The 25999-nt window shown below is 38.4% G+C and overlaps 4 protein-coding genes across 4 annotated transcripts; 3 read left to right on the plus strand and 1 right to left on the minus strand.

Moving 5' to 3' along the window:
* Positions 1 to 733: 733 nt before the first annotated feature.
* K441DRAFT_669291 (uncharacterized protein) lies at positions 734 to 1210 on the minus strand. Its single transcript, XM_067650126.1, has one exon. It carries the CDS (start codon positions 1094 to 1096, stop codon positions 836 to 838), a length of 261 nt encoding a protein of 86 aa, XP_067497826.1. The 5' UTR covers positions 1097 to 1210; the 3' UTR covers positions 734 to 835.
* Positions 1211 to 1795: 585 nt separating this feature from the next.
* On the plus strand, positions 1796 to 2304 carry K441DRAFT_646999 (C2 calcium-dependent membrane targeting). The gene is made up of 4 exons (XM_067646839.1): positions 1796 to 1864; positions 1926 to 1964; positions 2018 to 2123; positions 2183 to 2304. Exons 1-4 carry the CDS (start codon positions 1828 to 1830, stop codon positions 2250 to 2252), a joined length of 252 nt encoding a protein of 83 aa, XP_067497827.1. The 5' UTR covers positions 1796 to 1827; the 3' UTR covers positions 2253 to 2304.
* Positions 2305 to 2524: 220 nt separating this feature from the next.
* On the plus strand, positions 2525 to 3099 carry K441DRAFT_700645 (uncharacterized protein). Its single transcript, XM_067653265.1, has one exon. The coding sequence runs from the start codon at positions 2759 to 2761 to the stop codon at positions 3092 to 3094; it is 336 nt and encodes a 111-aa protein (XP_067497828.1). The 5' UTR covers positions 2525 to 2758; the 3' UTR covers positions 3095 to 3099.
* Positions 3100 to 13064: 9965 nt separating this feature from the next.
* K441DRAFT_589225 (uncharacterized protein) lies at positions 13065 to 13367 on the plus strand (the record flags this gene model as incomplete). The annotated part of the gene is made up of 1 exon (XM_067644754.1): positions 13065 to 13367. A coding segment is annotated over one exon (303 nt), but the record flags the coding sequence as incomplete, so codon positions are not given.
* Between the last annotated feature and the right edge of the window lie 12632 nt (positions 13368 to 25999).

Here is a 25999-nt window from a genome sequence, read left to right on the forward strand (position 1 = left end):
TCTATATACCTTTATAATAATATATCTACTTTACGTACTATACTTTTAAGGTATCTTAAGAGGTCTAGGGGGGTAGTAAAGGGGTTTAGTAATTTACCTATGTACCGCCCTTAGCTAGGCGGAGGTATTTAGTCCCTAAGGGGCTAAAGGGAGGCACTGATCCTCATAGAAAATAGTATGCGGACAAATTCCTGATCATGTAGGATCATTCCAACGCGTAGACGACTTTGGACGCGACTTGGCTCGCGGCAACAGTGAAAATTCCCCAGAAGGAGCGCACTACAAAGCCCCACCGTATCTCTAACAACCGCTTCAGTCTGCTTGAAGGCTAACATTATTATAGTCCTGTATTTCCGACTAAAGTTTTCCACCAATTGTCAATTTGAGAGTCCAAAAAGCCAAGTCTTGGATCAAGCTCAACAAGCATACAATTTCCAGACATGACAACGGGTCTTCCCTTGGTAGCAATAACCGCTTCGTAGACCAAGAGAGGAAAGCTGATAAGTATAGTGCAGGGAGCAAATACCACTTTCTGCACCTCAGAATGCTTTCCTTTGAAGGCGCATAAAAGAATAATAAAAACCACCGCTGAATAATTGATCTGAACAGTTTGTATGGTTCTGAATACATCTGACCTTGCACCCTTTTCCAAATAAGTAGTACTGTTCCGGGACACGCAGCCATGGAACTCTGTTATCTTATATGCGACAGACCCGAGACGAGTCATGTTAAACGTCGTTTTAAACTTTCCAACCCCGTACGTGATGGTTGGCTTAGCAAAACGCTGATCGACAATTGCAAAGGACACAAGAAACTGGAAAAGAGCGAGTAGGACTCAGAGACCCGAGGCCAAACCTCCAATCCCGCTCTGAATGCCACTCTCCTCGTATTGGTCTGAAGTAGCTAAGAAGTTAATCGATGTTGCCAGATTACATGAGATCCATCCTGCGGTCTTATAGTTGATTTCAGCAACAACGAATGATATGGTCCAGGCCAAAACTATGAGGAATGGTATCACGGCATTGAAGATGACCACCTTCCATACAGAGCTAGAAATTTTGCCTAGGGTGATGACAGTGTAGATGCTAATACCCATGGTAATGAGTGTCTCCGGCCAGGCGGGCTGAAGCGCCCCATGCGTTGGCTCTGCGTCGACCCGAATTAGATCATACGTCCTTTGGAGGGTTTCAACCTCTATGTCCGTTTTACAGAGTCGGTATCGCTCAGTCAAATTCGTTGCCGAAGCGTGAGTAGTATTTGTTGCCGAAACATGAGTGAAAAGGCTGAGGATAATCACCTCTGCCGTGCCGTGTAGGGCTTGGCACCGTGAAGAGTGACTGCTTAGAAGGTGCATATTTAGCGAAATTTATACGAAAATGCCTTTTCCTTCTTTTTAGAGAAGGAGGTGATAATAAGGTGATAATAGAAGCCTCTCGTGTGCACTTGGGGTTTGCCTGAGTGTCATGCTGGAAAGGGAAGCCTTTATGCATGTTGCCGAGCGTAGAGACCAGGGTTTGCGGGATCTTACTGTTTTATACGTAAGGTTGGGTGCAAAAATCGGGGATCCGCATGCCAAGGATTCTAATTCGTTTTGCAACACTAATTCGGCGAGACGCCTTTCCGCCTTTGTCGCTGGCCATCTCTTAGCCCGGCCTGTTCCTTCCACCTCCAGCCCTAAGGCACTCGTTGACGGACTGCCGGCAACTAAGATCGTTGTTATGTATACCCCCTAATATACGGGCAGGACAAGAATAAGGGTCTCGAAGGCTTTTATAGCCTCGAGTTAGTACGACGGCTATTATTATTATTTAACCTCTATACGATAAGATGGACGGAGCGGGTAAGCCCAACCTAAGGGTCACAAGTGCGTCTTACCTTTGCCTTCCTGCTGTTAAGCTCGAATAAGAGTGCTAACCTAGTCGAAGTTATCGCTGCCGATAGTCTTTATAAGCGGGATGTCTTTAGTAAGAATCCCAAGGTTCTATTAGGCGGTAATTTACTAACGAGGTTGATATAGGAAATCCGGACCCGTTTACTGTTATAACAGTAAATGGTGAGCAGACTCGAATGACAAGCGTAATTAAGAAAACCCTAAGCCCCTATTGGAATGAGAGCTTCGATATGTACGTACTGCCTACACTAGCTTTGATTAAGCTAAATAATAACGCTAATGTCTATATAGGAAAGTAACAGAGGACAGCGTGCTAGCCGTTCAAATATTTAACCAGAAGAAGTTTAAGAAGAAGGACTAAGGCTTCCTTGGTGTAATAAATGTTCGGGTAGGAAACGTAATGGATTTAGACGCTAGTGGTGATGGTAAGGCAATTACACGTATTCTTGTCCCCGCATTCATACTAACCCCACCTTAGAGATATTCACGCATAATTTTAAGAAGTCTAACGATAACATAGTCCTTTATAGAAAGCTCATCTTTAACCTGTCCTTAAATCTTCCTCAGCCGATAAGTTAACCAGGGCAAGCCCAGCTAACTCGACCCATAATACCCGCAAACGCTATGTTACTAGCTACCCAAAACGGTACTAAAGGGAGGAATACAGGATATAGCGCTTTTAAAGATGCTTAAAGACGTCTTCCGGGGGGTTGGGAACGCCGAGAAGGCTCCCTAGGGACATACTATGTCGATCACAATACTAGGCAAATAACCTGGGTAAGGCCAGGTGCTAGGTTCAATGAGGCAGATTAGAGGACTGCCCTTGCGGCACAAACTCAGGTTAAGCGTACTCGACGTTAGAACCGTATGCTGCTAGAAGACCAAACGGGGGCAAACTCTCCCGAGAAGGCAGCTGAGACTCAATTTCTCACCAAAAATGAGCAAGAAATGTACGACCGAGCTCTCGCCATTCGGCTCCAAGAGGAGGAGGAGGAGGAGGAGAAAGAACGCGCTGTCCAGAAGCACGAGGATAAACGCAATGAACATCACATGCGCGAACCTGATTTAGCTAAACAGGCCTCTGGGGTTCTAGGAACGAGTATACAAGATAAAAACGTAAGCAGAGTTAAGGCGCAAATTGCGAGTCCGGAACATACGAGTATAGACCAGTTGTCCGAAGTTAGTATGTTGCAGGGAGAGTAGAAGGGAATTACCGTTATCGGCTCATTATTATCTGATATGCGATCACCCTCTATACTTTCGGAACAGAACAGCCCAGCTGTATATAAATCGAAAGAGGGACACGGCCTATCCAGTAGCAGCCCTAATAGCTCGCAGTTAGCAGAGGCTTCTTCTAGCACACTACCGGCAGTATTGTCGATGATATTTTTATTCATTGCCTTATAACGATATATTCATTCATAAGGAGTAATAATAATTGAATATTTTGACAGCCCTTATGAATGAATATTCATAAAATTATGAATATATATAGAGACTTGAAGCTCTCATGGTGTAGTAGGAAGCTTTTATAGTGTATTAAGGTGTAAATATAGGACCAATTTTACACTATACGTTCTGATATATACGCAAGAGTCAAATTTTTTAGACTCGCCTATAGATGCTTCCTTTCTATAATATATTTAACCACCCCCCCCTAAATACTACCTACAATCTAGTACTATGCCTCCCTCTCCCTTGCAATCTATTGTTATTAACTCCAACAGTAATTCTAACGCCTAGTTAGAATTATTTGAGATTAAAAGCGAGCTTTTTAAAGATAAGAATCCTAATAAAGAATCTAACGCGTTATCCTCTACTAATATACCTACTAAATCCTCCCCCTAATCCTTTAAATAGGCCTATAAAAAACGGAGAGTTAGGGCTGTAAATATATAGGCTCTCGCGCGTAAGCCTATTAGTAGTAAGCCGCTTATAAATAGTAAAGGAAGATAATATTGGTACTATAGGCAATGTATATTTTAGCGTAATGTAGTTACTATAAATATACGCTTTTATCTATTTAACGCCCACGGCGTAGTTATTAAGGAGGAGGACTTAGTTATTAAGCGGGCTATAAAGCAGAGTCTTTAGGGCCTATTCCATAAGTAGGGAGAGCTTTATATACAGAAGCTTAAAAGGCAGAAGGAAACTATACTAAGAGAGAGCGTTAATTTAGCTCTTATACGCGACGCTTTTGCACAGCTAATTATAGTTTAAAATCTACTATATGACGCAGTAACATGGCCGGAGCTTTAAGCGCTGCTTTTTATAGTAAATTATACCTACGAGGAAGCTCTAATAGATTTCTATACTACGGTACCTATAATAATTAAGGAATCCTATATCCTTAATAAGGAAGTTCTTAAGCAGAAGCTACGTCACTCTCTTACCCTAATATACCTCTTACTTAACGCCTAGTCTTCGCCCAATTAAAAGTCTTTTATTGCAATCTATAGTTACTTTATTAACGATACTGGCGTACTTCAGAAGGCTCTACTTGCCCTACCTTTCCTCCTTAGCAAATACGGCGGCGATAAGCAAGTGGAAGTCCTCTGGTAAGTCCTTAAGGACTACCAAATACTTAATAAAGTTGGATACTGTATAGGCGATAATTACGGTAGTAATAATAGACTTCTTTAAGGGCTATTTAAGAGGCTTTAGGAGGCAAAAATAAAAGCTTAATATAATCTATAGCAATACCATATTTGCTGCCACGGGCATATACTTAATATAGCCGCATAAGCTTTCTTCTTCTTAGAGGATAAGGAAGCCGTTAACGCTGCCTTTAAGGAGGCTCGCGAGAAGCTTAAAGCAGAGTTAGATCTTAAAGACAATTAGATTAAGGAGCTCCTTGCTAAAAGGTTTAAAAAAGGGAAGGCCAGCAAGTTTATTTATCGCGAGATTGGTCCTCTAAGAAAGGTGCATAACGTTATTATACATATTCAAAGCTCTAACGCCTACTATAACTACTTTATCGCGACCACTCTTTAAGCTATTCCTATGGATAATAATATATAGTGGAACTCGTGGTATAATATAATCTTAGTAGCTCTTGAATTAAAAGACGCAATTATAAAATATTAAGAGCAGTATATTAAGGAGTTTAATAAGAAAAATATCCTTAACGCCACTAATTAGAGAGCTCTTAAAAATATTAAAGACTTCCTATAGCCCTTCTAAAGAGTTATAAAGGAAACGGAAGGTGATAAGGCCACTCTTAACCAGGTGCTTTATACAATAGATTTTATAGTAGAGCACTTTAAATTAGCTCTATATAAGTACGCGACTAACCTAAAGCTCTGCGACTGCATCCGAACCAACTAGCACGCCTTTAATAAATACTACCTTAAGACCAACGAAGTTGCTATATACGGCGCAGCCTTGCTATTAGCTCCTTACCGAAGGAAGGCCTATATTAATCGCAACTGGAAAGCCGCCTAGAGGAAGCTAGTAGTTAATACAGCCTAAAAGCTTTGGGTAAATAAGTATAAGGGTAAGTATACGAGTAGGGCAGAAGAGGAGGAAGCTATTACTCGCGATTAGGAGCCTAACGAGTATAATCTTTGGAATAAGAAGCAGTCAATCCTTAATACAATTAAGGATAAATTTAAACACTTTATCAACGCCTCTCCTACTAATCTTCCTGCTAGTACTACTGCCCTTAATTAGTGGCTTAATTTAAGTAATTAAATTAACTACCCAGCGCTCCACCATATGGCGATAGATATCCTATCTATACCACCTATGTTAACTAAACCAAAGCGAATATTTTCAGGAGCCTAAAGGACAATTAGCTGGTAATAGATAAAGCTTAGGCCAGTAAATATTAAGCGATCGGAGTACTTAAAGTTATAGGTAAGAGGAGGAATTATACAGGGCTAGAGGAGAGATCTACTGATAAACGTTAGGGGGGGGGGTAGAGGCCTCTAGGGAGACGTCGGCTACATCAATTTAGTACTACACCATGCTAAGACCGGCGATATTACCTGTATCTAAGATATCGCAATTATTCATTCATATCGCGATATTTTGATTGGCTTATGAATTGAATATGATATTTGGCCTATTTATTCATTCATTCATCATCGACAATACTGACTACCGGTTCTAATAAACGCCGCAACTACTATCATAACGAATAAGCGAGGAAGGCCTTTAGTTAATACGATTCCTACAGTTAAGCCTACAAAAGAATTATCCGGATCTTTGATTATAAATCCGCCAACCAGCACTACTGTAAACGAAACTATTCTCCGAATGAATAATTTGCACAGCATAGGGGTAAATTATTCTAGCCCTAAAGTCGCTAAAACTCTTAAAAACGAGATAATCCCTTCTGCCACTGAGTTCCAACTCGTTCTAATAAGAACTCCAAGCCTTACTTCCACAGTATTAAGCGATACCTTAAGCGATAGGCTTTCAGTATTCTTCCTAAACCGGCCGAATACCGGATGCTCAGATGCAGAGATAGCGGAAATATCTAGGCTCTTAAAGTATTCCGTAAGTAATTAGAGCAAGGTGCCAAGAACTTACATCATCCTAAGGACTATTGGCAGCCTCCATATTTTAGAGGATCTGCTAGCTATAGGTTTCATCGATTATTAGTTTCCAGTTATATTCCGGGCTCTCCCACAGCTAAAGTTGCTCACATTAGCTATATGCTTAGCTATCGTAGATCACTAAGGTATAATTCTCACGAAGTCAATTAATTTAGAAAAAGGAGAAGCCGGCAAACATCAAAATTTTCTAAAAGGAGAACTTCTCCCCTTCTAGACTTTAGGTATCCTCGGAACTAGAGGATTTGGATAAGTTAATAGGTGTTCGTACTAACTTAATAGCACGAGTGAGTCGTATCCACGGGCACGAAATACATGTAGTATCGTATGCTTGTTTGGATGGTGACTGTCGATTGTATGAAGCAGACTACGTGGTCTATATACTGATGTACCTCCCCCCTAATTAGTTAGTGCTTTATAAGTGCACCAGACGCGTAAGCGAGTGGTTGGTGCACTAAACGCGTAAACGCGTACCTGGTGTACTGAACGCGTAAGCACGCGTTTGGTACAACAGGTGCTGTAATTATACACTGGCAGTACTTAAAAAATGAAACCACCTATGTACAGCCTCTGTAATTGCTTTAATAAAACCATAGAATATAAAGGAAAATACATAGGAAATCTCCCCTAAGGTGCCGTCTAGGCTGCCTTCTAAACGGTACCTTAAGCTGGCCATAAGTCCTGCTTACGGCCCGTAAAATAAACCGTACGGCCTTTTAACAGGTAGTAAGTTAGATTTTAAGGGCCGCCAAGGCGCTAGTACTAAGTAAGCTAATGGCGATTTTCTATCCCGGGGATGGAAAATTGTAATTAGTCAATTTAACCACCCTATAAAATTCGGTAGGTTACGTAAGTCCACTAAGTTCCACTATAGCTTTCCACTATTTTCTACCTATACCGTATAATAAGTCGTACGGCCTTCTAACGGGCTGTAGACATACTATAGGTGCTCTATTAGTCCCGTTTTACCTATTTTATAACTTTTAAGTTAAGCTTATTTGTATTAATTAGGGTTTTAAGGGTTTAATATGGCTTTGCCTTAGTTATAGCGTCCACTAGGTTATCTCCGCTACTAATTCATTTAACCTCTATAATCTTATATTGTTTATAGGCCTAATATAAGTATATTAGGTTAACTATAAGCCTCTTCTCTTATATTATACCTAGTTTAACTAGGCAGTTATAAAGGGACTTTAAATTAGTATATAAAACTAGGGGTAACTACTCTAGTTATAGAATCTTCTAGACCGTTAATTTAATTGCAGCTACTATATTAAATCTATAAGCTAGTATATATAGTTTAGAAGCTAGTACACTATAGGTTACTTATTTGCACTTAATTAAAAACTAGTATAGTATATTTACGTCCTAATTGCGGTCCGTAAGTATAATTATAAAGCCAATTTATAATAATAGGTCTTTATTATTAGCAAAGGAGGCGTCTATAAATGCTAGTAGGCTAAGGGAATTTAGGTCTAGTGGTATAAAAGTAAGTCCCCTTACTATATTGTTAATTTACCACTAAATGCGCTTATTAAGCTGCTTAATATTTTCTTCTTGCGGATCTACTACCTAGGCCGTAAAGGATAAGTTATAGGTAGATTTAGGTTGGCAGACTATAGCAATATAGGCGCCTCTTACACGCTGTATAGTATATTAGTCCTTTATATTTATAGTCTTATAGGTCTCTCTATGGGAACTAGTAAGGTCCATAGGCTTTACTATAATAAGCTTTAGGTTTTAAGCTTAGCGTTCCTAAGTTAGCTTAATTAGGTTGCCCTTTTATATAATTAGGCCTCTATTAAACTTAATTAGATTCTACTTAATTAACTGCTCTTACGGCTTTGCTAAGAACTTAGCCTTTTATAGTTTAGTTTCTTTAGCGTCCGTAAAGGTCTAGTCTACTAGGAATAGGGTATCGTCTATTTAAAGTCTAACAATACTAAGGCCGTTTAATGGGCTGTATAGGAGGTAGGGGTCGTAGGTCGACTGTTCTATTTTAAGCTTACTAATATAATGCTGGTGGTATATCTTAAACTAATAGTTCCTAGCTTCTAGTACTCTATAAAGAGGTTTTATAACCTATAAAATTATTCCTAGTTATAGGTTAAGCTCACGGGATAGTCGTATAAAGATATCCCTACTTAAGTAGGTATTAGACTATATATAGGCTTATAAGATGTCCCGTAAGTATAGGGCTACGGGTTTAGTTTGCTATAGTCCTAGCGCAAGTATAAGTATAATTTGTTAGCTAACTTGTTAAATTGTAGGTAATTGCGTAAGGACTAAGTCCTTTTCCTTATCGTTATAAGCTTATATAACAAGCCTTGATTTCTTAAAGGCTTTATCAGTACTAGGGTGCTTAATCTTATCAATAAAGCGTGAGTTAAATATATAGATGCCTTATGGGACGTCTTTCTCTATTATAACCGCAAAGACACCCTTTTTAAGTAGTCCGTTAATCTCTTTACGTCGTGAGTCCGTAAACGGGGTTTTCTATACTAGAACTGATATATCCGCAGGCGGAGATTGCCTTACAGATATTCCTATAGAGGTTAGGTAATTTTCTATTACGGTATTCTTAGTTATAGGGTGCTTTCGGGGGCGTCCTCAACCATACTTTATAATAGGTTTAGTAGGTTCAATGGGTTTCTAGGGGACTTCTAAGGTAGGCAAGGGTGCTTTTAGTTCGTTTAATTCGGCGGGTGCTTCTAGTTCGTCTAGTTTAACAGGTACTTCTAGTTCATCTAGTTTAACGTCATAGGTGTTTTTAGGCCGAAAGTAGGGTTTTATAAACGTACTTCTAAAGCTAGTTAGCCTATTAGGAAGCTATACGCAATACGTCTCATTTTTTACGGCTAATAGATAATAAGGTCCATTCTAACTGCCGCTTTCACGCTATATAAGGACTTTAGAGTTAAGCGGGAGGTTATATACTAGGGTCGTATTAGGTCCGTTACAATAGTATAGGGCATTATTAATAGCTTACTTAGCCTATAGCTTAACTATTTTAGTTATTGCCTTCTATATTATAGCTACTCATTCTATAATAGATGGGGCAGAAGGGCCTAGGTTACTTATCCTTAGGTAGGCTCTATAAACCAAAAAGGTAGATACTAGTCCGTTAGGGCTAGCGGTGTCATTAATAGCTTTTACGGCCATCTATAAAGCCAGTTCCTTTTAAATATCCTTATACTCGTCCGTAATAATCTAGTAAGCTCTCTATAAGGCTAGGTAAGCTCACTTAATAAGCCTAATAGATTAGTACGCCTTAACTAGAACAGCTTTTATTAATATAGCCATAGCTATAGCATACTACTAGAATTCCTTGCTAATAAAGTTCCTACTAGCGTCGTAGGTAATATACTGCGGAGGTCTAATATATATATTAATCCAGCAGGTCCGTAAAATATCCTAAATATATTTTGCGGATATATTTTATAACTAATAGGCAGCTTAATAGCGGGTTGCCTTATTAATTATATATAATACTAGACTGCCGTTAATATATATAATATCTACGTATACTAAGTAGTTAAAGTTAAGGTCTTTATAAAGGGTAAACTTAAATTGGCCTAGGGAACGTCCATATTTCTAGTAGAAGGAGCAGTATTTAGTTAGGTGGTTAATTGCCTTCCTATTAACGTTGTTATATCTAGAGCGTTTAAGGACTTTATATAGCTTTTCGGCTAATAGGTAGCCGAAACGGCGGTATAGGCGGTAGATCTCCGTACTAGTAAGGTAGCATAGGTTATAGTTAAAAGATTCCTAAATATAGGTCTGTAAAGTCTCTCCCTATATAAGGAATGGGTGTCCAAATTGTTATATAATTAGTAGGGTAATATACTTACTTCCTAGGGCAGTTACGGGGCTAATTAAGGTGTCTATAACATTGTTATAGTATACCTATAACCTATCTATGTCTATAAAATAGAGTAGGAAGGGGGTATTCGCTTTTACTATGTGGAAGTTAACTAGGCTAATTAGAGTCTTAACTTTAATTAATCTAATTAATATGGTTAAGCTGATGCCAAATTAGACGTTTACGGCCCTAGTTTGCGTAATATTAATATCCGTATTGTTATTTATGGTAGTCCTATATACAAGGTATTGTCTATAGCCTACAGTAGACTTCTTAAAGGTACCTATATTAATTATAACGCCGTAGAATTCTTTGGGGGTATAGCGTTCTATAGTAATATATATAAATGGGTCCTGCTTATAATCTATAACGTCTATAACAGGGGTACTTACGGAATAGTTTTTAGGCGCAACTAAGTATATAAAGGAATAGTTAGCTAATACGGTCGTAATATTAAAGGCTTAGCTATCTATAAAAGGTCTAAAAGTAGTTAGGAATATCTCTAAGGTCTCTTATTCCTAAGTATCTAAGTTAAAGTTAATTATAAGGGCTTCTATTAACTTATTAGGGGGCTTTTCTATTTCCTCTCCTTTATATTCTAAAATAAACTAGTTAATATAGCTATTAAGTCTCTTCCTAGACTTGTTACGTTCTTCCTAGGTATGCCTTATAGACTAACATCCTTCCTTACCGCATATAAAGCACTTTTGGCTAGTTTATCTACAGGGGTATATTTTTATACAGGGGTTACTATAGGGGTTATAGGTAGGACTTGGTCGGTACGGGTGCTGCTAACAGTAGCGGCGGTCCGTAAAGTAGACATTTAAGTCTATTTACGGATATTAAATATCCGTAATAAAGGCTTAAGTGCTACTTAGTAGGTTTAAGACTTTATACATTATAATAGAGGAGCGTAGGTTATTAATAAGGCTAGCTAAGGTATTTATAGGCTTATAGCAGGCGTACTTATAGGGCTCTACTTCCTAGTAGGCTGTAATAAGTTTATTATACAGGAAGTCGTCTGTTTAAAGCTTGGTGTTAAGGCCATGCTATAGGTACTAAAGGTCTTTAATAAGAATTTACAGGTACTTTATAGTTGATTTTTTAGTGTTCTTATTAATTACGGTCCGTAGCTTAGTCGCATTCTATTAGGTAAGAATATTACGCTTATATTCTAGTCCTTTAAAGTAGTTGCATATAGCTTTATATAGCTTATTAAAGGGAACACTAAGGGGGTTACTCTTAAGGTTAGTATAGTAGTGGTTAAGTACTAGGCCGCGCAGTATAGTGGAGTAGGCTTAGCTAAATTCTTATTTAGGAATATTAGCCTTCTAACAGAGGTCTATAAAGATAGTAAGTTTAAAGTTAAAGTTATTATTTTTACTACTATACTTAAATTCGTCGGTATAGAGCTTAGCTAGGTTAGCTAGCTTCTTACCATAGGTCTTTACTTAAGTAGGTTGCGGATCTATAACTTACGGATCTATAGCTTACGGATATATAGCTTATAGATCTATAACTTAAATAATAGGGGTAATTTAGTCCGTATTTTGGTTTATAGGGGTATTATAGTCCATAATTTAGGTTATAGGGGTATTATAGTCCGTAACTTAAGTATTAGGTATACTTTGGCCAGTAAGATTAATTCTAATACCACTTAGGTTTATGGAACGAATTTAGTTAAATAGGTTAGCTATAAGGCCAGAGATTCTATTAAGTTTAAAGGAGGTAAAGAGGTTGCTAGTTTTAATATAATCTAAGATCTGCTCTTTAATCTATTCTGTTTAGTTCTTCTTATATAGTATATTATATAGAGACCGTATAATAGTAACTCATTTATCCCTTTTAACCTATACGCCTTAGTGACGTAAAAGGGTTTATAGGTTATAGATAGTAGTAGGGTTATAAGCCTTAAAAATAGCTTCTATAAAGTCCGTAAAGTCTTCCTTATATTGCTCTTATAGGTCATTATTTATAAGCTTAAAGTGTCTATATTTAAGGATTTTAAAGCTAATATAGTTGTTAATGTCGTTTATAGACGTAACGTCGACGCCTTATTTCCACTTCTTTTAACCTTCGCTAACTTGCTTGCTAATGTCTGCTATACTATAGTATAATATAGTGCGTAGCGGGTAGTAGTAGCTTATAACAGGTAGGGGAGGTCTTATAACGGTCCGTAAAATTAATTAATAGGTCCGTAATAGTTCGTAGGAGGGTAAGAGGTTTCCACAAAAGGTCTAAAGAGGTTTAAGGTTTAAGGGGGTTAAGGATAGGGGTTCCGTATAGGTCTATATTCGCGTCTATAACTTTTAATAAACCATACTAAGACTTAAATAAGTATATAGAGTTAGAGATAAGTCCGTAATCCCCAACTTCCGACCTTTTAGTAGGTTGTACTAGGAGTTTAAACAGGTGATCGCTGTTATATATATCGCTCGGGGGGAGGTATTAAGTAATTGCTAATCTATGCGCGCTCACTAATTAGTATTCGTACTAACTTAATAGCACGAGTGAGTTGTATCCACGGGCATAAAATACATGTAGTATCGTATACTTGTTTAAATAGTAACTGTTAATTATATGAAGCAGACTACGTGGTCTATATACTGATGTACCTCCCCCCTAATTAGTTAGTGCTTTATAAGTGCACCAGACGCGTAAGCGAGTGGTTGGTGCACTAAACGCGTAAACGCGTACCTGGTGTACCGAACGCATAAGCACGCGTTTGGTATAACAGGTGCTGTAATTATACAATAGGGTTTGTAGTATAATTAGTTATAAGGAATACGCCAGAAAACGTATCCGTCAACGTCACGTATTTGGAAATAACCTAGCTACTGCAGTTAAAGCATTTATCAGCGAAGTCGAGATACTCAAACGCCTAAAGCACCGGCATATCGTTAAGTTCATAGGTAGTTACACGGATCCTACGTGCTTTAGCATAATTATATCGCTAGTCGCAGAAATAGATTTAGCTAAGTACCTTAGCATTACCAAATTAGAGCACAATCCAACTCTTAGGACTTACTTTGGCTGCCTTACTGCTGCGCTCTAGTATCTTTATAATAACCGAATCCGACATAAGGACATTAAGCCCCAGAATATTCTTGTCAGCGTGGGTTTCAATAAGCGAATATTCAGCCAATAAAATATCGGCATTTGCCAATATTTGCAGCGCCAATATTAAATATTGGCAATAGTTTAGACCAAATTATTATAATAAAAGTATACTTATTCTAAAAAGAAAGATTATATAAATTATTGGCATATATTNGCAGTTTTTATAATAGTATTTTAATTTCTTGCCTGCACAAAGCTCTGCGCAAAGCTCTGTGTACGAAGGCTCTGCGCGAAGCTCTACAGAGGCTCTGCACGAAGCTCTGCATAAAGCTTTGCACGAAGCTCTGCTTACGGAGGCTCTGCACGACGGCTTTGCACGAAGCTCTGCTNACGGAGGCTCTGCAGGACGGCTTTGCGTACGACAGTTCTGCGTACAACGGTTCTGCGTATGACGGCTCTACTACAGAGACTCTATATAAAGCTTTGTGTAGATCTTCGTGTAGAGCTTCGTGCAGGGCTTCGTGCAGAGCCTCCGCAGAGCTTCCCGCGGAGCCTCCGTATGTAGAGCTTTATGTAGAGCTTTGTACAGAGCTTCGTGCGGAGCTTCGTGTAGAGCCCCATGCAGAGCTTTGTGCAGAGCCTCCGTATATAGAGCTTTATTTGTATAGAGCTTTATATAGAGCTTTGTGTAGAGCTTCGTGCAGAGCTTTATATAGAGCTTTGTATAGAGCTTTATATAGAGCTATATATAGAGTCTCCGTACGTAGGACTTCGCGATTATAGGGCTTTTATATATAGAGCCTCTATATAGTATAATAGNGTTTAATTAAAAATATATAACTACTTAGCTAATAAATATAAAATTTAAGTATTAAATTTACCTTATTATACTTTTAAATAGAGGTTTTATCTAGCTTTAGATAGCTATATAGTTTCCCTCTTATATATATACNTATATAGGCCCACTATATAGACCTTAATAGGAGTTATAATAGCGTAATTAAATATCTTATCTTATCTTATACTTTTAAATAATATATTATTTATTTATTTATAAAAGCTTATTAATATTTTAGATATAAATATTTATTTATTTAACAAATAGGTATATTATTATTATTATTTATTACTTAATATCTAATTTAGATCCCTATTAGGCCAATATAGACTACTCCTTATATATATATATATATAGGGAGAAAACTCTATTTAAGAAAACCCTATAATCCGTCTCTTCGCCTTTTAAGACTCGCCTATAAGTTATCTATAAGTTACTTATAGTACTCTACTACCTTACTTTTTAATCTCCTTAGGAACTACTATTGCCGTAATAAGCCTACAGACACGTTAGTATTATTTACTTTTAAGTTAATTAATTAAATTATGTAGTAACTTATAAAGTAGTATATAAACTAATTTATATTACGGCGCTAGTAGATATTAGTAGATTATAGCGGATAATTATAGATAGTTTTATAGTTTTATATAGTTGCCGTTATATAACTATAGGATTATATATAACGTTTNAGCGGCGCCACCCTTTATCTCTTTTCCTTTCTCTAGCTTTANATCCTNNTTTATAGACTACTAATTATATAGGCTTACGCGTCCCTCTTACCGTACTCGTGCCTTAATTAACTAGGTCGCTAATAATTTAGCTACTACTNCCTTTACTTATTACCTATACCTACGCCTATAGAGCTATATTTTATATATAGTATACAGTAATTACTTATTAGTTTTTTAGTAGAAAATTAATATTATATAGCCCTACCTTTTAATAAACTTATAGATATTATTAAAAGTAAGGCTTATATAGTTATATAGCTTTAATAGAGGTAGATTAAAAGCTATAGTAGATATAGGGAAAATAGAGTAAATATAAGGTATTAATTTAGGTATAGGTATATAATAGTTACTTGCGGATATATATAATATTTTAATATAAAGAGAAAGGATCTAAGTTTATTTAGGTGGGTAGTATATATATATTATTTAGAGGGTATATATATTATTATTATTAGTTCTTATTTTATATCTAATGCGGTTCTCTTATAAGTCTATATAGACTACTACCGTAATATAGATATAAAAAACCTCCATAGGGAGATATAAGGGGTAGTACTTTAGATAGTATCCGTACTATATTAATGGGAGAAAAAGTACCTTTTAGGTCGCTAATCTAAAACTCCCGTACGCGTACGCGTACGGGAGTATTCTAATTGCCTATCTTACCCTATTTACCGCTCGTACTATACTTCCTAATAAAGTTAAATTGCCGTATAGTTTTATATGCCTACCCTTACTCCCCTAATTACCCTATATATATATATATACGCATAGGTCCTTCTACTTATAGTATAATTTCTATTATAAAGAAGCTAGCGGGATAAATATAGAACTAGGTATCTTATCCTAGGTCCCTAACCTAGGTCCCCTATATATATCTATAGCTAAAGATATAGAGGAAGACAAAATACTATATAGGTAAGTCTAGGCTATTAGGTAAGGTAGGGAATAAGAGGCTTATTATAGACTTCCTAAGGCGTATATATATGTATTTAGCCGCCATACCGTATACGTTCGGTCACACCGTATATATTTAGTCCGTACGCGTTTGGTTATATACCGTTACGCTTAGTTACAGCCGTATACGTTTAGTCCGTATATATTCGGTTACGCCGTATACGTTCGGTCGCAGCGCCGTGCCGTATAGGTTTTGCCGTATATATAGTTATATACCGTACGGAAGGAAGAAAGGGGTAACGCTGGTTTAGATGCCGTAGTTTAAGTATACTAGACTTATACGAAAAGACGTAGTAGTGCTCGTAGGCCTCCGCTAGGGCTCACCCTCCCAGCAGAGACTTCTTCGCACCACCACGTCGCAGCGCCGGCGCTGCGCAGCCGTACGCACGTCTCTGCGTTTGCTCTAGTAGTCAATTAGCACGATCTAGATAGAACGCCAAAAGCTATATACTAGGAAGAGGGTATATAACTAGCAGGGCCAAAATTTGGTGGGGTGCCAAGAAGATCTGCAAATATTACAAATATCGCCAATACTCGCCAATACTCGCCAATATTGATTAGTAACAATATTGATCAATATTATTGGCTTACCTCAGAAGCTCAGACCAAGAAATCGATTATGCGGATATAGGAATATCCGCACCGTCCGCTAAGCTGATTTAGGACGGTAATCGTTTTCTTGGTCTGAGGCACTTTGGCGAGCTTTGTAGAAAACCTAAACACGGTTTATATAAGAAGACCTCATTAACTTTAACGAAATTAATCTACCCTTCCACAATACCTATTAATATAAAAATTACACTAAATTATAGAGAAAAGTCTACTCTATAAGTTATGAGATCTTTAGCTCCTTATACGCGCGCGACGTTAAGAGGAATTCGTTGCGGTAGAGGCCCTAATTCTACCTCGCCGAGCCGCGCAGTAAACACCAACGCTGAACGCTTACGCCCACGCCACCAGCCCTCTGCGTAGAGCTGTGGAGCTTTGCGAGAGCTCTGCGGAACGAAGCTCAGGGGGAGACCTGCAGGAAGCTCCACTAAAGCTCTGCAAAAGCTCTGCACGAAGCTCTGCACGAAGCTCTGCACGAAGCTCTGCACGAAGCTCTGCACGAAGCTCTGCACGAAGCTCTGCACGAAGCTCTACACGAAGCTCTGCACGAAGCTCTGCACGAAGCTCTGCACGAGGCTCTGCACGAAGCTCTGCACGAGGCTCTGCACGAAGCTCTGCACGAAGCTCTGCACGAAGCTCTACACGAGGCTCTGCACGAAGCTCTGCACGAAGCTCTGCACGAGGCTCCGCACGAAGCTCTGCTCGAAGCCCTGCTCGAAGCTCTGCTCAAAGTCCTGCTCGAAGCTCTGCTCGAAGCTTTGCTCGAAGCTTTGCTCGAAGCTTTGCTCGAAGCTCCGCACGAAGCTCTGCTCGAAGCTCTGCTCGAAGCTCTGCTCGAAGCTCTGCTCGAAGCTCTGCTCGAAGCTCTGCTCGAAGCTCTGCTCGAAGCTCTGCTCGAAGCTTTGCTCGAAGCTCCGTACGAAGCTCTGTAAAAGCTCTACTCGAAGCCTTGCTCAAAGCCTATATAGAGCTCTAAAGCTCTACTAACACGCAGCACTAATATACTAGGAAGGTTCTACAATCGCCCGTACAAACGTCCGTACGAACGCCCATACAATCAATTGATTAATTGCCCATACAATTGTCCCTACAAACGTCTCTGCAATTGATCGCCCGACGAACGTCTACCGTCTGCACATCTACACGTCTGCACGCCCGCACGAAGCTCTGCACGAAGCTCTGCACGAAGCTCTGCACGAAGCCCTACACCAAGCTCTACACGAAGCTCTGCACGGAGCTCTGCGCGAAGCTCTACACGAAGCTCTGCGCGAAGCTCTACACGAAGCTCTACTAAGGCTCTACACGAAGCTCTGCACAAAGCTCTACTGAGGCTCTGCACGAAGCTCTGCACGAGGCTCTGCCCAAAGCTTACCCCCTAGTAGTAGCAGAGGCACTCCGGGCCAAGGGAGGATATTTTCAAGGAAGGACCTAACTATAGCACCTTCTAAGTGTTGNAATAGCTTTAAGTAGTAGATATCTATATATCTGTATAGTTTTATCTATATTAGTAGACTATTTAATAAGATATAATATGTGCTTATGCTTTTAACAACGCGTTTTTTAACTTTAACGAAATTAATGTTAGGACTAAGCAATAGCCGTATTATAAAATTTATACCATTTAGAAGCCCTAGTTCTTAAAAATATTGTATTAACTTTTAGTAATAATAACGCGTTATNTGAATAAATAAATTAGATATCCGCAATATCCGTTTTGCGGATTNTGCTTATGCTTTTAACAAAACTCGCCAAAGCCTCTCAGACGTGATTTTGCAATTCGGAAGACGGCTTAGGTTATTCCGATGCTAGCTAAAAAATCGCGTCTGAGCTCGCTGAGGTAAATTATTGGCAGTATTGATATCGAAAACCACGCTGATTCTTGTTAATCACGATAATATGCTTCTTACCAACTTTGGCTTGTCCCGTGATTCTACTAGAGTAAGCAGTACAACTTCCGGTTTTATAAGTCTAACATCCCGATACTGTGCGCCTAAAGTGGCAATGCATAACCGCCGAAACTCCTCGTTGGATATATGGTCATTAGGTTATGTCTTCCTAGAGATATTTGCCGTTCTTAAGGGACACAACGTAGATTGGATAAAAGATTACTTCGCCCACTACGGATCGGGTAAATTTTACGTTCGCACAAATTCTTATGCTATAGTTAAGATGATTTCTAAACTGGAGAAGATTAAGTCTATATCTAACAATAGAGTTATCGAGTGGATTTAGGAAATGCTATAGGTGGACCGTAACGCACGACCAACGGCTGCGGAACTTATCGCGTTAATTACTGGCCAGGACAAGTACGGTAAATTCAGTAGTGCGTTCTGCGGGATGTGTTGTTCGTATGGGGATAAGTTATTAGAGGCGGAGGATAGTATGGACGAAAACTTGTTTAGTGAGACCCAGCGTTAACCTCGAACTTCGGTTTGCTTGTAGAAAAGCTGGCATTTAAGGATGCAACTAATAGCAGACGCCTTTCTGTGCTAATATCCGGGCCATACTTGACGGAGTCTTAAGGAATACAACTATACAGCAGCGCTATAAACTGGACTAATGAACGAGAAACGCTCATGAAGTGGATCCCTACAATTGGCCATAGAGAGATTACAGAAGGCATCAGTGACCACAGTGGGGAAGAGCAGTTCCTTGTAAGTGGAGTCTACATTGGAAGGAGCATAATACCGTCTCCACGACCGCTTATTCAACTCGTGATCCCACATAATCCCATCGCCCACAAACTGCTCACTCGACACAGTCACCCCACGACAATCTAGCATCAGATAAATTAGCACCTGCGCCCTCAACCGCGGCTCACCCCTATCCCTCGCCATCAGCGCCGTCGCAACCGCCAGCCCGCCGCCCGCCGACGCGCCAACGATGGCCAGCATCCCGAGGCCAATCCGCAGCTCCGTCGCATGCGCCGTCGTCCACACCAGCCCCGCATAACAATCCTCGGCGGCGGCGGGGTAGCGGTGCTCAGGCGGCTGGCGGAACTCGACGCTCACAACGACCAGAGTCGAGCCGCAGCGCCCAGTCAGGATTTCGTGCATTCCCAGGAAGCAGTTCCCGCCCGCGAGGCCGCCGCCGTGCGTCTGGTAGATGCAGGGGCGGTGTGCAGGGGAGTGCTAGGATGCGGCGGGGCGGAATAGGGAGAGCGTGAGAGCATTGCCGTCAGGGCCGGCGATGCTGCATTCTTCGTGGTGGATGGGCCGGCCGGCGATAGCGTCCGTGAAGACCGGACTTGTTTCCCGCTGGAAGCGCGAGACGTCGGCTTCTGCGCGGGAGTTGTCGTAGTTTATGGCTTTGCGGCTCTGGGTCGAATGGGGGAGCGGGGAGCAGTGTGTCCAACAGTCAGCTTAGCTGCGATCTTGAGAAAAATAGCTGACTGACTGCGTTAATTGGATCGCTCGCTGTCCGCTGGCTGTCGGATAACGTACGCTGACTGTGAAGCTGCCAGCTAGCTGTCCCAATTAGGAAAGTAGTATAGACTTTATAGTATTTTATTGCGGATTTTAGNNGTACCTCTCTATATATAAATATAAATATTACTTAATTAAAATTCGACCCTAATTTACCTAATACAGTATTTAAATATAGCTAAATTGATCTTATATACCTATAAAAGCTTAAAAAAAAATAGGTAAAATAGTTAGTAGTAAAGGCTCTAAAGGCTCTATTTTTATATTAAATTTAATTAAATATAAAGCTCTATTAAATATATTTTACTAAGCTAGCCTTTTTACCTCTATAGTTAGCTTATAGTTAATAAGATTAATATTTAAACTTATTAACTAAGGTATAGTTAAAGCCCTACTAGAGTTAATATAGTTAATTAAACTACTTAATAAAAGGCCTTTAATTAACTGCTACTTCTAATATTAATATACTTTAATTATATCGGCTAATAATCTACTATACTTATTAATAATAATTCTTTTATCTTAATTAAAGGCTNGGTTATATATAAAGAGTTTATTACTAGTATANAGAATATATTAAGAGTAATTTTAGTAAGTATTAGATAAAGAATTTAACTGATTTTAAGCTACTAGTTAAGAGGATTAGAAATAATAATATTCCGTTTATTACTATTATTAAAATTAATCTTAATAGACTTAAAGCCTATATTATAGTAGCGGTTAAGCTTATTAGTAAGCTTAATACGCTTTTAATTATACTTTAAGGAAGAAAAACTCCTACCTATATCTAAGAACTGTATATTTATTATTTAAATTATTATTAGATTTATAAGGAGCCTTTTTANATTATTGCTTAACTAGTTCCTTATCTTCCTTATTTACTTACTTATTAATATAGCTATTAAATAGAGTCTCTATATACCGCTTGGCGTACTTCTATTACTAGGGTTACTATTTCTACTTAGTAAAAGTAAACGCGTTCTATAATAGATTATAGCTAATATTAANGGACTTTCTTTAAGCTTAAGGGTAATAATATAGCTAACGCACTTAAGCTACCCCTTTTTAGCTACTAAGAGGCTTTATAAAGGGTAGTTATAATACTTATTATTATTACTAGTATTATTAGCTATTAAGAGGCTAAGCTTATGATTAAATTAATACTTTTAAATTATTAGTACTAGGGCCGTTAATATATTTTTAGTAAAGTAGAATCCTTATTGTTCGTACTAACTTAATAGCACGAGTGAGTCGTATCCACGGGCACGAAATACATGTAGTATTGTATGCTTGTTTAGATGGTGACTNTCAATTATATAAAGCAGACTACGTGGTCTATATACTGATGCACCTCCCCCCTAATTAGTTAGTGCTTTATAAGTATACCAGACGCGTAAGCGAGTGGTTAGTGCACTAAACGCGTAAACGCGTACCTGGTGTACCGAACGCGTAAGCACGTGTTTGGTATAACAGGTGCTGTAATTATATACTAGCAGTACTTAAAAAATAAAACCACCTATATACAGCCTCTGTAATTTCTTTAATAAAACTATAGAATATAAAGGAAAATACATAGGAAATCTCCCCTAAGGTGCCATCTAGGCTGCCTTTTAAACGGTACCTTAAGCTAGCCGTAAGTCCTGCTTATAGTCCGTAAAATAAACCGTACGGCCTTTTGATAGGCAGTAAGTCAGATTTTAAGGGCCGCTAAGGCGCTAGTGCTAAGCGAGCCAATGGCGATTTTCCATGCCCGGTATAGAAAATCGTGATTAGTTGATTTGACTACTATGGCAGAATATAGCAGAATTTAGCAGGTCACGTGAGTCTACTAAGTTCTATTACAGCTTTCTACCGTTTTTCTACCTAATAGCTTACGGTCCGTAAAATAGGCCGTATAATAAGCCGTACAGCCTTCTAACGGGCTATAGGCGTACCATAGGTACTCCATTAGTCCCGTTCTACCCATTTTATAACTTTTAGGTTAAGCTTATTTATATTAATTAGGGTTTTAAGGGCTTAATACGGCTTTGCCTTAGTTATAGCGTCTACTAGGTTATCTCCGCTACTGATCCATTTAACCTCTATAATCTCACGTTATTTATAGGCCTAACGTAAGCATATTAGGTCAACTATAAGCCTCTTCTCTTATATTATACCTAGTTTAACTAGGCAGTTATAAAGGGACTTTAAATCGGTGTATAAAACCAGGGGTAACTGCTCCAGTTATAGAATCTTCTAGACCGTTAATTTGATTATAGCTACTATATTAAATCCATAAGCTAGTATATATAGTTTAGAAACTAGTACACTACGGGTTACTCATTTACACTTAATTAAAGACTAGTATAGTATATTTGCGTCCTAATTATAGTCCGTAAGTACAATTATAAAGCCGATTTATAATAATAGGTCTTTATTATTGGCAAAGAAGGTGTCTATAAATACTAGTAAGCTAAGGGAACTTAGGTCTAGTGGTACGAAAGTAAGTCCCCTTACTACATTATCAATTTGCCACTAAATGCGCTTATTAAGCTACTTAATATTTTCTTCTTATAGATCTACTGTCTAGGCCGTAAAGGATAAGTTATAAGTAGATTTGGGTTAGTAGACTATAGCAATATAGGCGCCTCTTACACGCTATATAGCGTATTAGTCTTTTATATTTATAGTTTTATAGGTCTCTCCGTAGAAACTAGTAAGGTCCGTAGGCTTTACTATAATAAGCTTTAGGTTTTAAGCTTAGTATTCCTAGGTTAGCTAGATTAAGTTGCCCTTTTATATAATTAAGCCTCCATTAAACTTAATTAGAGTCTACTTAATTAACTGCTCTCGCGGCTTTACTAGGAACTTAGCTTCTTATAATTTAGTCTCTTTAGCGTCCGCAAATTTCCGGTCTGCTAAAAAGAGGGTATTATCTATTTAGAGTCTAACAATACTAAGGCCGTTCAATAGGCTGTATAGGAGGTAGGGGTTATAGGTCAACTATTCCATTTTAAGCTTACTAACGTAGTGCTAATAGTATGTCTTAAACTAATAGTTTCTAGCTTCTAGTACTCTATAAAGAGGTTTTATAACCCATAAAATTATTCCTAGTTATAGGTTAAGCTTATAGGGTAGTCGTATAAAGATATCCCTACTTAGGTAGGTATTAGACTACACATAGGCTTATAAAATATCCCGTAAGTAAAGGGCTATAGATTTAATTTACTATAGTCTAGGCGTAAGTGCGAGTATAATCCATTAACTGACCCGTTAAATTGTAGGCGATTACGTAAGGATTAGGTCCTTTCCCTAGTCATTATAAGCTTATATAATAAGCCTTAATTTCTTAAAGGCTTTATTAGTACTAGGGTGCTTAATCTCATTAACAAAGCGTAAGTTAAATATACAAATGCCTTACGGAACGTCTCTCTCCGTTATAATCGCAAAGATACCCTTTTTAAGTAGTCCATTAATCTCTTTACACCATAAGTCCGTAAAAGGGGTTTCCTATACTAGAACTAATATATCCGCAGGCGGAGATTGCTTTATAGATATACCTACAGAGGTTAAGTAGTTCTCCATTACGGGATTCTTATAAGGGCGTCCTCAGCTACGCTTTACGGCAGGTTTAATAGGTTTAATAGGTTTCTAGGGGACCTCTAGGGTAGGCAAGGGTGCCTCTAGTTTATCTAATTCAGTAGTCGTTTCTAGTTTATCTAGTTCGGCGGTTGCTTCTAGTTTATCTAGCTCAACGTTATAGGTGTTTTCGGGCCAAAAGTAGGGTTTTATAGACGTACTTCTAAAGCTAGTTAGCCCGCTAGGAAGCTATACGCAGCACGTCTCATTTTCTACGGCCAGTAGACGGTAAGGTCCATTTTAACTACCGCTTTCACGCCATATAAGGACTTTAGAGTTAAGCGGGAGGTTATATACTAAAGTTATATTAGGTCCATTGCGGTAGTACAGGGCGTTATTAATAGTTTGTTTAGCCCATAATTTAACTATTTCGGCCATTACCTTCTATATTATAGCTGCTCGTTCCGTAATAGACAGAGCAGGGGGGCCTAGGTTGCTTATCTTTAAATAGGCTCCGTAAACCAAGAGGGTAGGTACTAGTCCGTTAGGGCCAGCGGTGTCATTAACGGCTTTTACGGCCATCTATAAAGCCAGTTCCTTTTAGATATCCTTATACTTATCCGTAATAATCTAATAAGCTCTCTATAGAGCTGGGTAAGCTCACTTAATAAACCCAACGGACTAATATGCCTTAACTGAAACAGCTTTTGTTAATATAGCTATAGCTATAGTATACTACTAGAATTCCTTACTAATAAAGTTCCTATTAGCGTCGTAGGTAATATACTTAGGAGGTCTAACGTATATATTAATCTAGTAGGTCTATAAAATATCCTAAGTATGCTTTATAGATATATTTTGCAACTAATAGGCGGCTTAGTAGTGGGTTACCTTATTAATTATATGTAATACTAGGCTGCCGTTAATATATATAATGTCTATATATACTAAGTGGTTAAAGTTAAGGTCCTTATAAAGGGTGAACTTAAATCGGCCTAGGAAACGTCCGTATTTCTAGCAAAAGGAGCAGTATTTAGTTAGGTAATTAACTGCCTTCCTATTAATATTGTCATGTCTAAAGCGTTCAAGGACTCTATATAGCTTTTCAGCTAACGGGTAGCCAAAACGGCGGTGTAGATAGTAGATCTCCATACTAGTAAGGTAGCACGGGTTATAGTTAAAAGATTCCTAAATATAGGTTTATAAAGTCTCTCCCTATATAAGGAACGGGTGTCCAAATCGTCGTATAATTAGTAGGGTAATATGCTTGCTTCCTAGGGCAGTTACAGGGCCGATTAAGGTGTCCGTAATATTATTATAGTAAACCTATAACCTATCCATGTCCGTAAGGCAAAGTAAAAAAGGGGTGTCTGCTTTTACTATATGGAAGTTAACTAGGCTAATTAGGGTCTTAACTGTAACTAATTTAATTAATATAGTTAAGCTAATGCCGAATTAGACGTTTACGGCCCCAGTTTGCGTAATATTAATGTCCGTATTGTTATTTGCGGTGGTCCTATATATAAGGTATTGTCCATAGCCTATAGTAGACTTCTTAGAGGCGCCTATATTAATTATAACACCATAAAATTCCTTAGGGGTATAGCGTTCTATAGTGATATATGCAAATAGGTCCTGCTTATAATCTATAACGTTTATAACAGGGGTACTTATAAAATGGTTTTTAGGCGTAATTAAGTATATAAAGGAACGGTCAGCTAATACGGTCATAATATTAAAGGCTTAGCTGTCCGTAAAAGGTCTAAAAGTAGTTAGGAATATCTCTAAGGTCTCTTATTCCTAAGCATTTAAGTTAAAGTTAATTATAAGGGCTTCTATTAACTTATTAGGGGGCTCTTCTACTTCCTCTCCTTTGTATTCTAAAATAAACTAATTAATACGACTATTAAGTCTCTTCCTAGACTTATTACGTTCTTCCCAGGTATGCCTTATAGACTAATATCCTTCCTTACCGCATACGAAGCACTTCTGGCTAGTTTATTTATAGGGGTATGTTTTCATACGGGGGTTGCTGTAGGGGTTACAGGTAGGACTTAGTCGGTATAGGTGCTGCTAGCGGTAGCGGCGGTCCGTAAAGTAGACGTTTAAGTCTATTTATAGATATTAAATATCCGTAATAAAGGCTTAAGTGCTGCCTAGTGGGTTTAAGACTTTATACGTTGTAATAAAGGAGCGTAGATTATTAATAAGGCTAGCTAAGGTATCTATAGGCTTGTAGCAGGCGTACTTACAAGGCTCTACTTCCTAGTAGGCCGTAATAAGTTTATTATATAGGAAGTCGTCCGTTTAAAGCTTAATATTAAAACCGTACTATAGGTGGCGGAGGTCTTTAATAAGGATTTGCAGGCACTCTATAGTCGATTTTTTAGTGTTCTTGTCCATTACGGTCCGTAGCTTGGTTGTATTCTATTAGGTAAGGATATTACACTTATATTTCGGTCCTTTAAAGTAGTTATATATAGCTTTGCATAGCTTATTAAAAGGAACA

This window comes from Cenococcum geophilum, assembly GCF_001692895.1.
Source record: "Cenococcum geophilum 1.58 unplaced genomic scaffold K441scaffold_69, whole genome shotgun sequence".
Classification (NCBI taxonomy): domain Eukaryota; kingdom Fungi; phylum Ascomycota; class Dothideomycetes; order Gloniales; family Gloniaceae; genus Cenococcum; species Cenococcum geophilum.

Bases quoted from the DNA above. Each gene is read 5' to 3' on its own strand.
- K441DRAFT_669291 (XM_067650126.1), bottom strand. From the start codon at position 1,096: ATGGGTATTAGCATCTACACTGTCATCACCCTAGGCAAAATTTCTAGC.
- K441DRAFT_700645 (XM_067653265.1), top strand. From the start codon at position 2,759: ATGCTGCTAGAAGACCAAACGGGGGCAAACTCTCCCGAGAAGGCAGCT.
- K441DRAFT_646999 (XM_067646839.1), top strand. From the start codon at position 1,828: ATGGACGGAGCGGGTAAGCCCAACCTAAGGGTCACAA. The intron at 1,965-2,017 runs GTAAGAATCCCA...AGGTTGATATAG, and splicing joins TTATAAGCGGGATGTCTTTA to GAAATCCGGACCCGTTTACT. The intron at 2,124-2,182 runs GTACGTACTGCC...ATGTCTATATAG, and splicing joins TGGAATGAGAGCTTCGATAT to GAAAGTAACAGAGGACAGCG.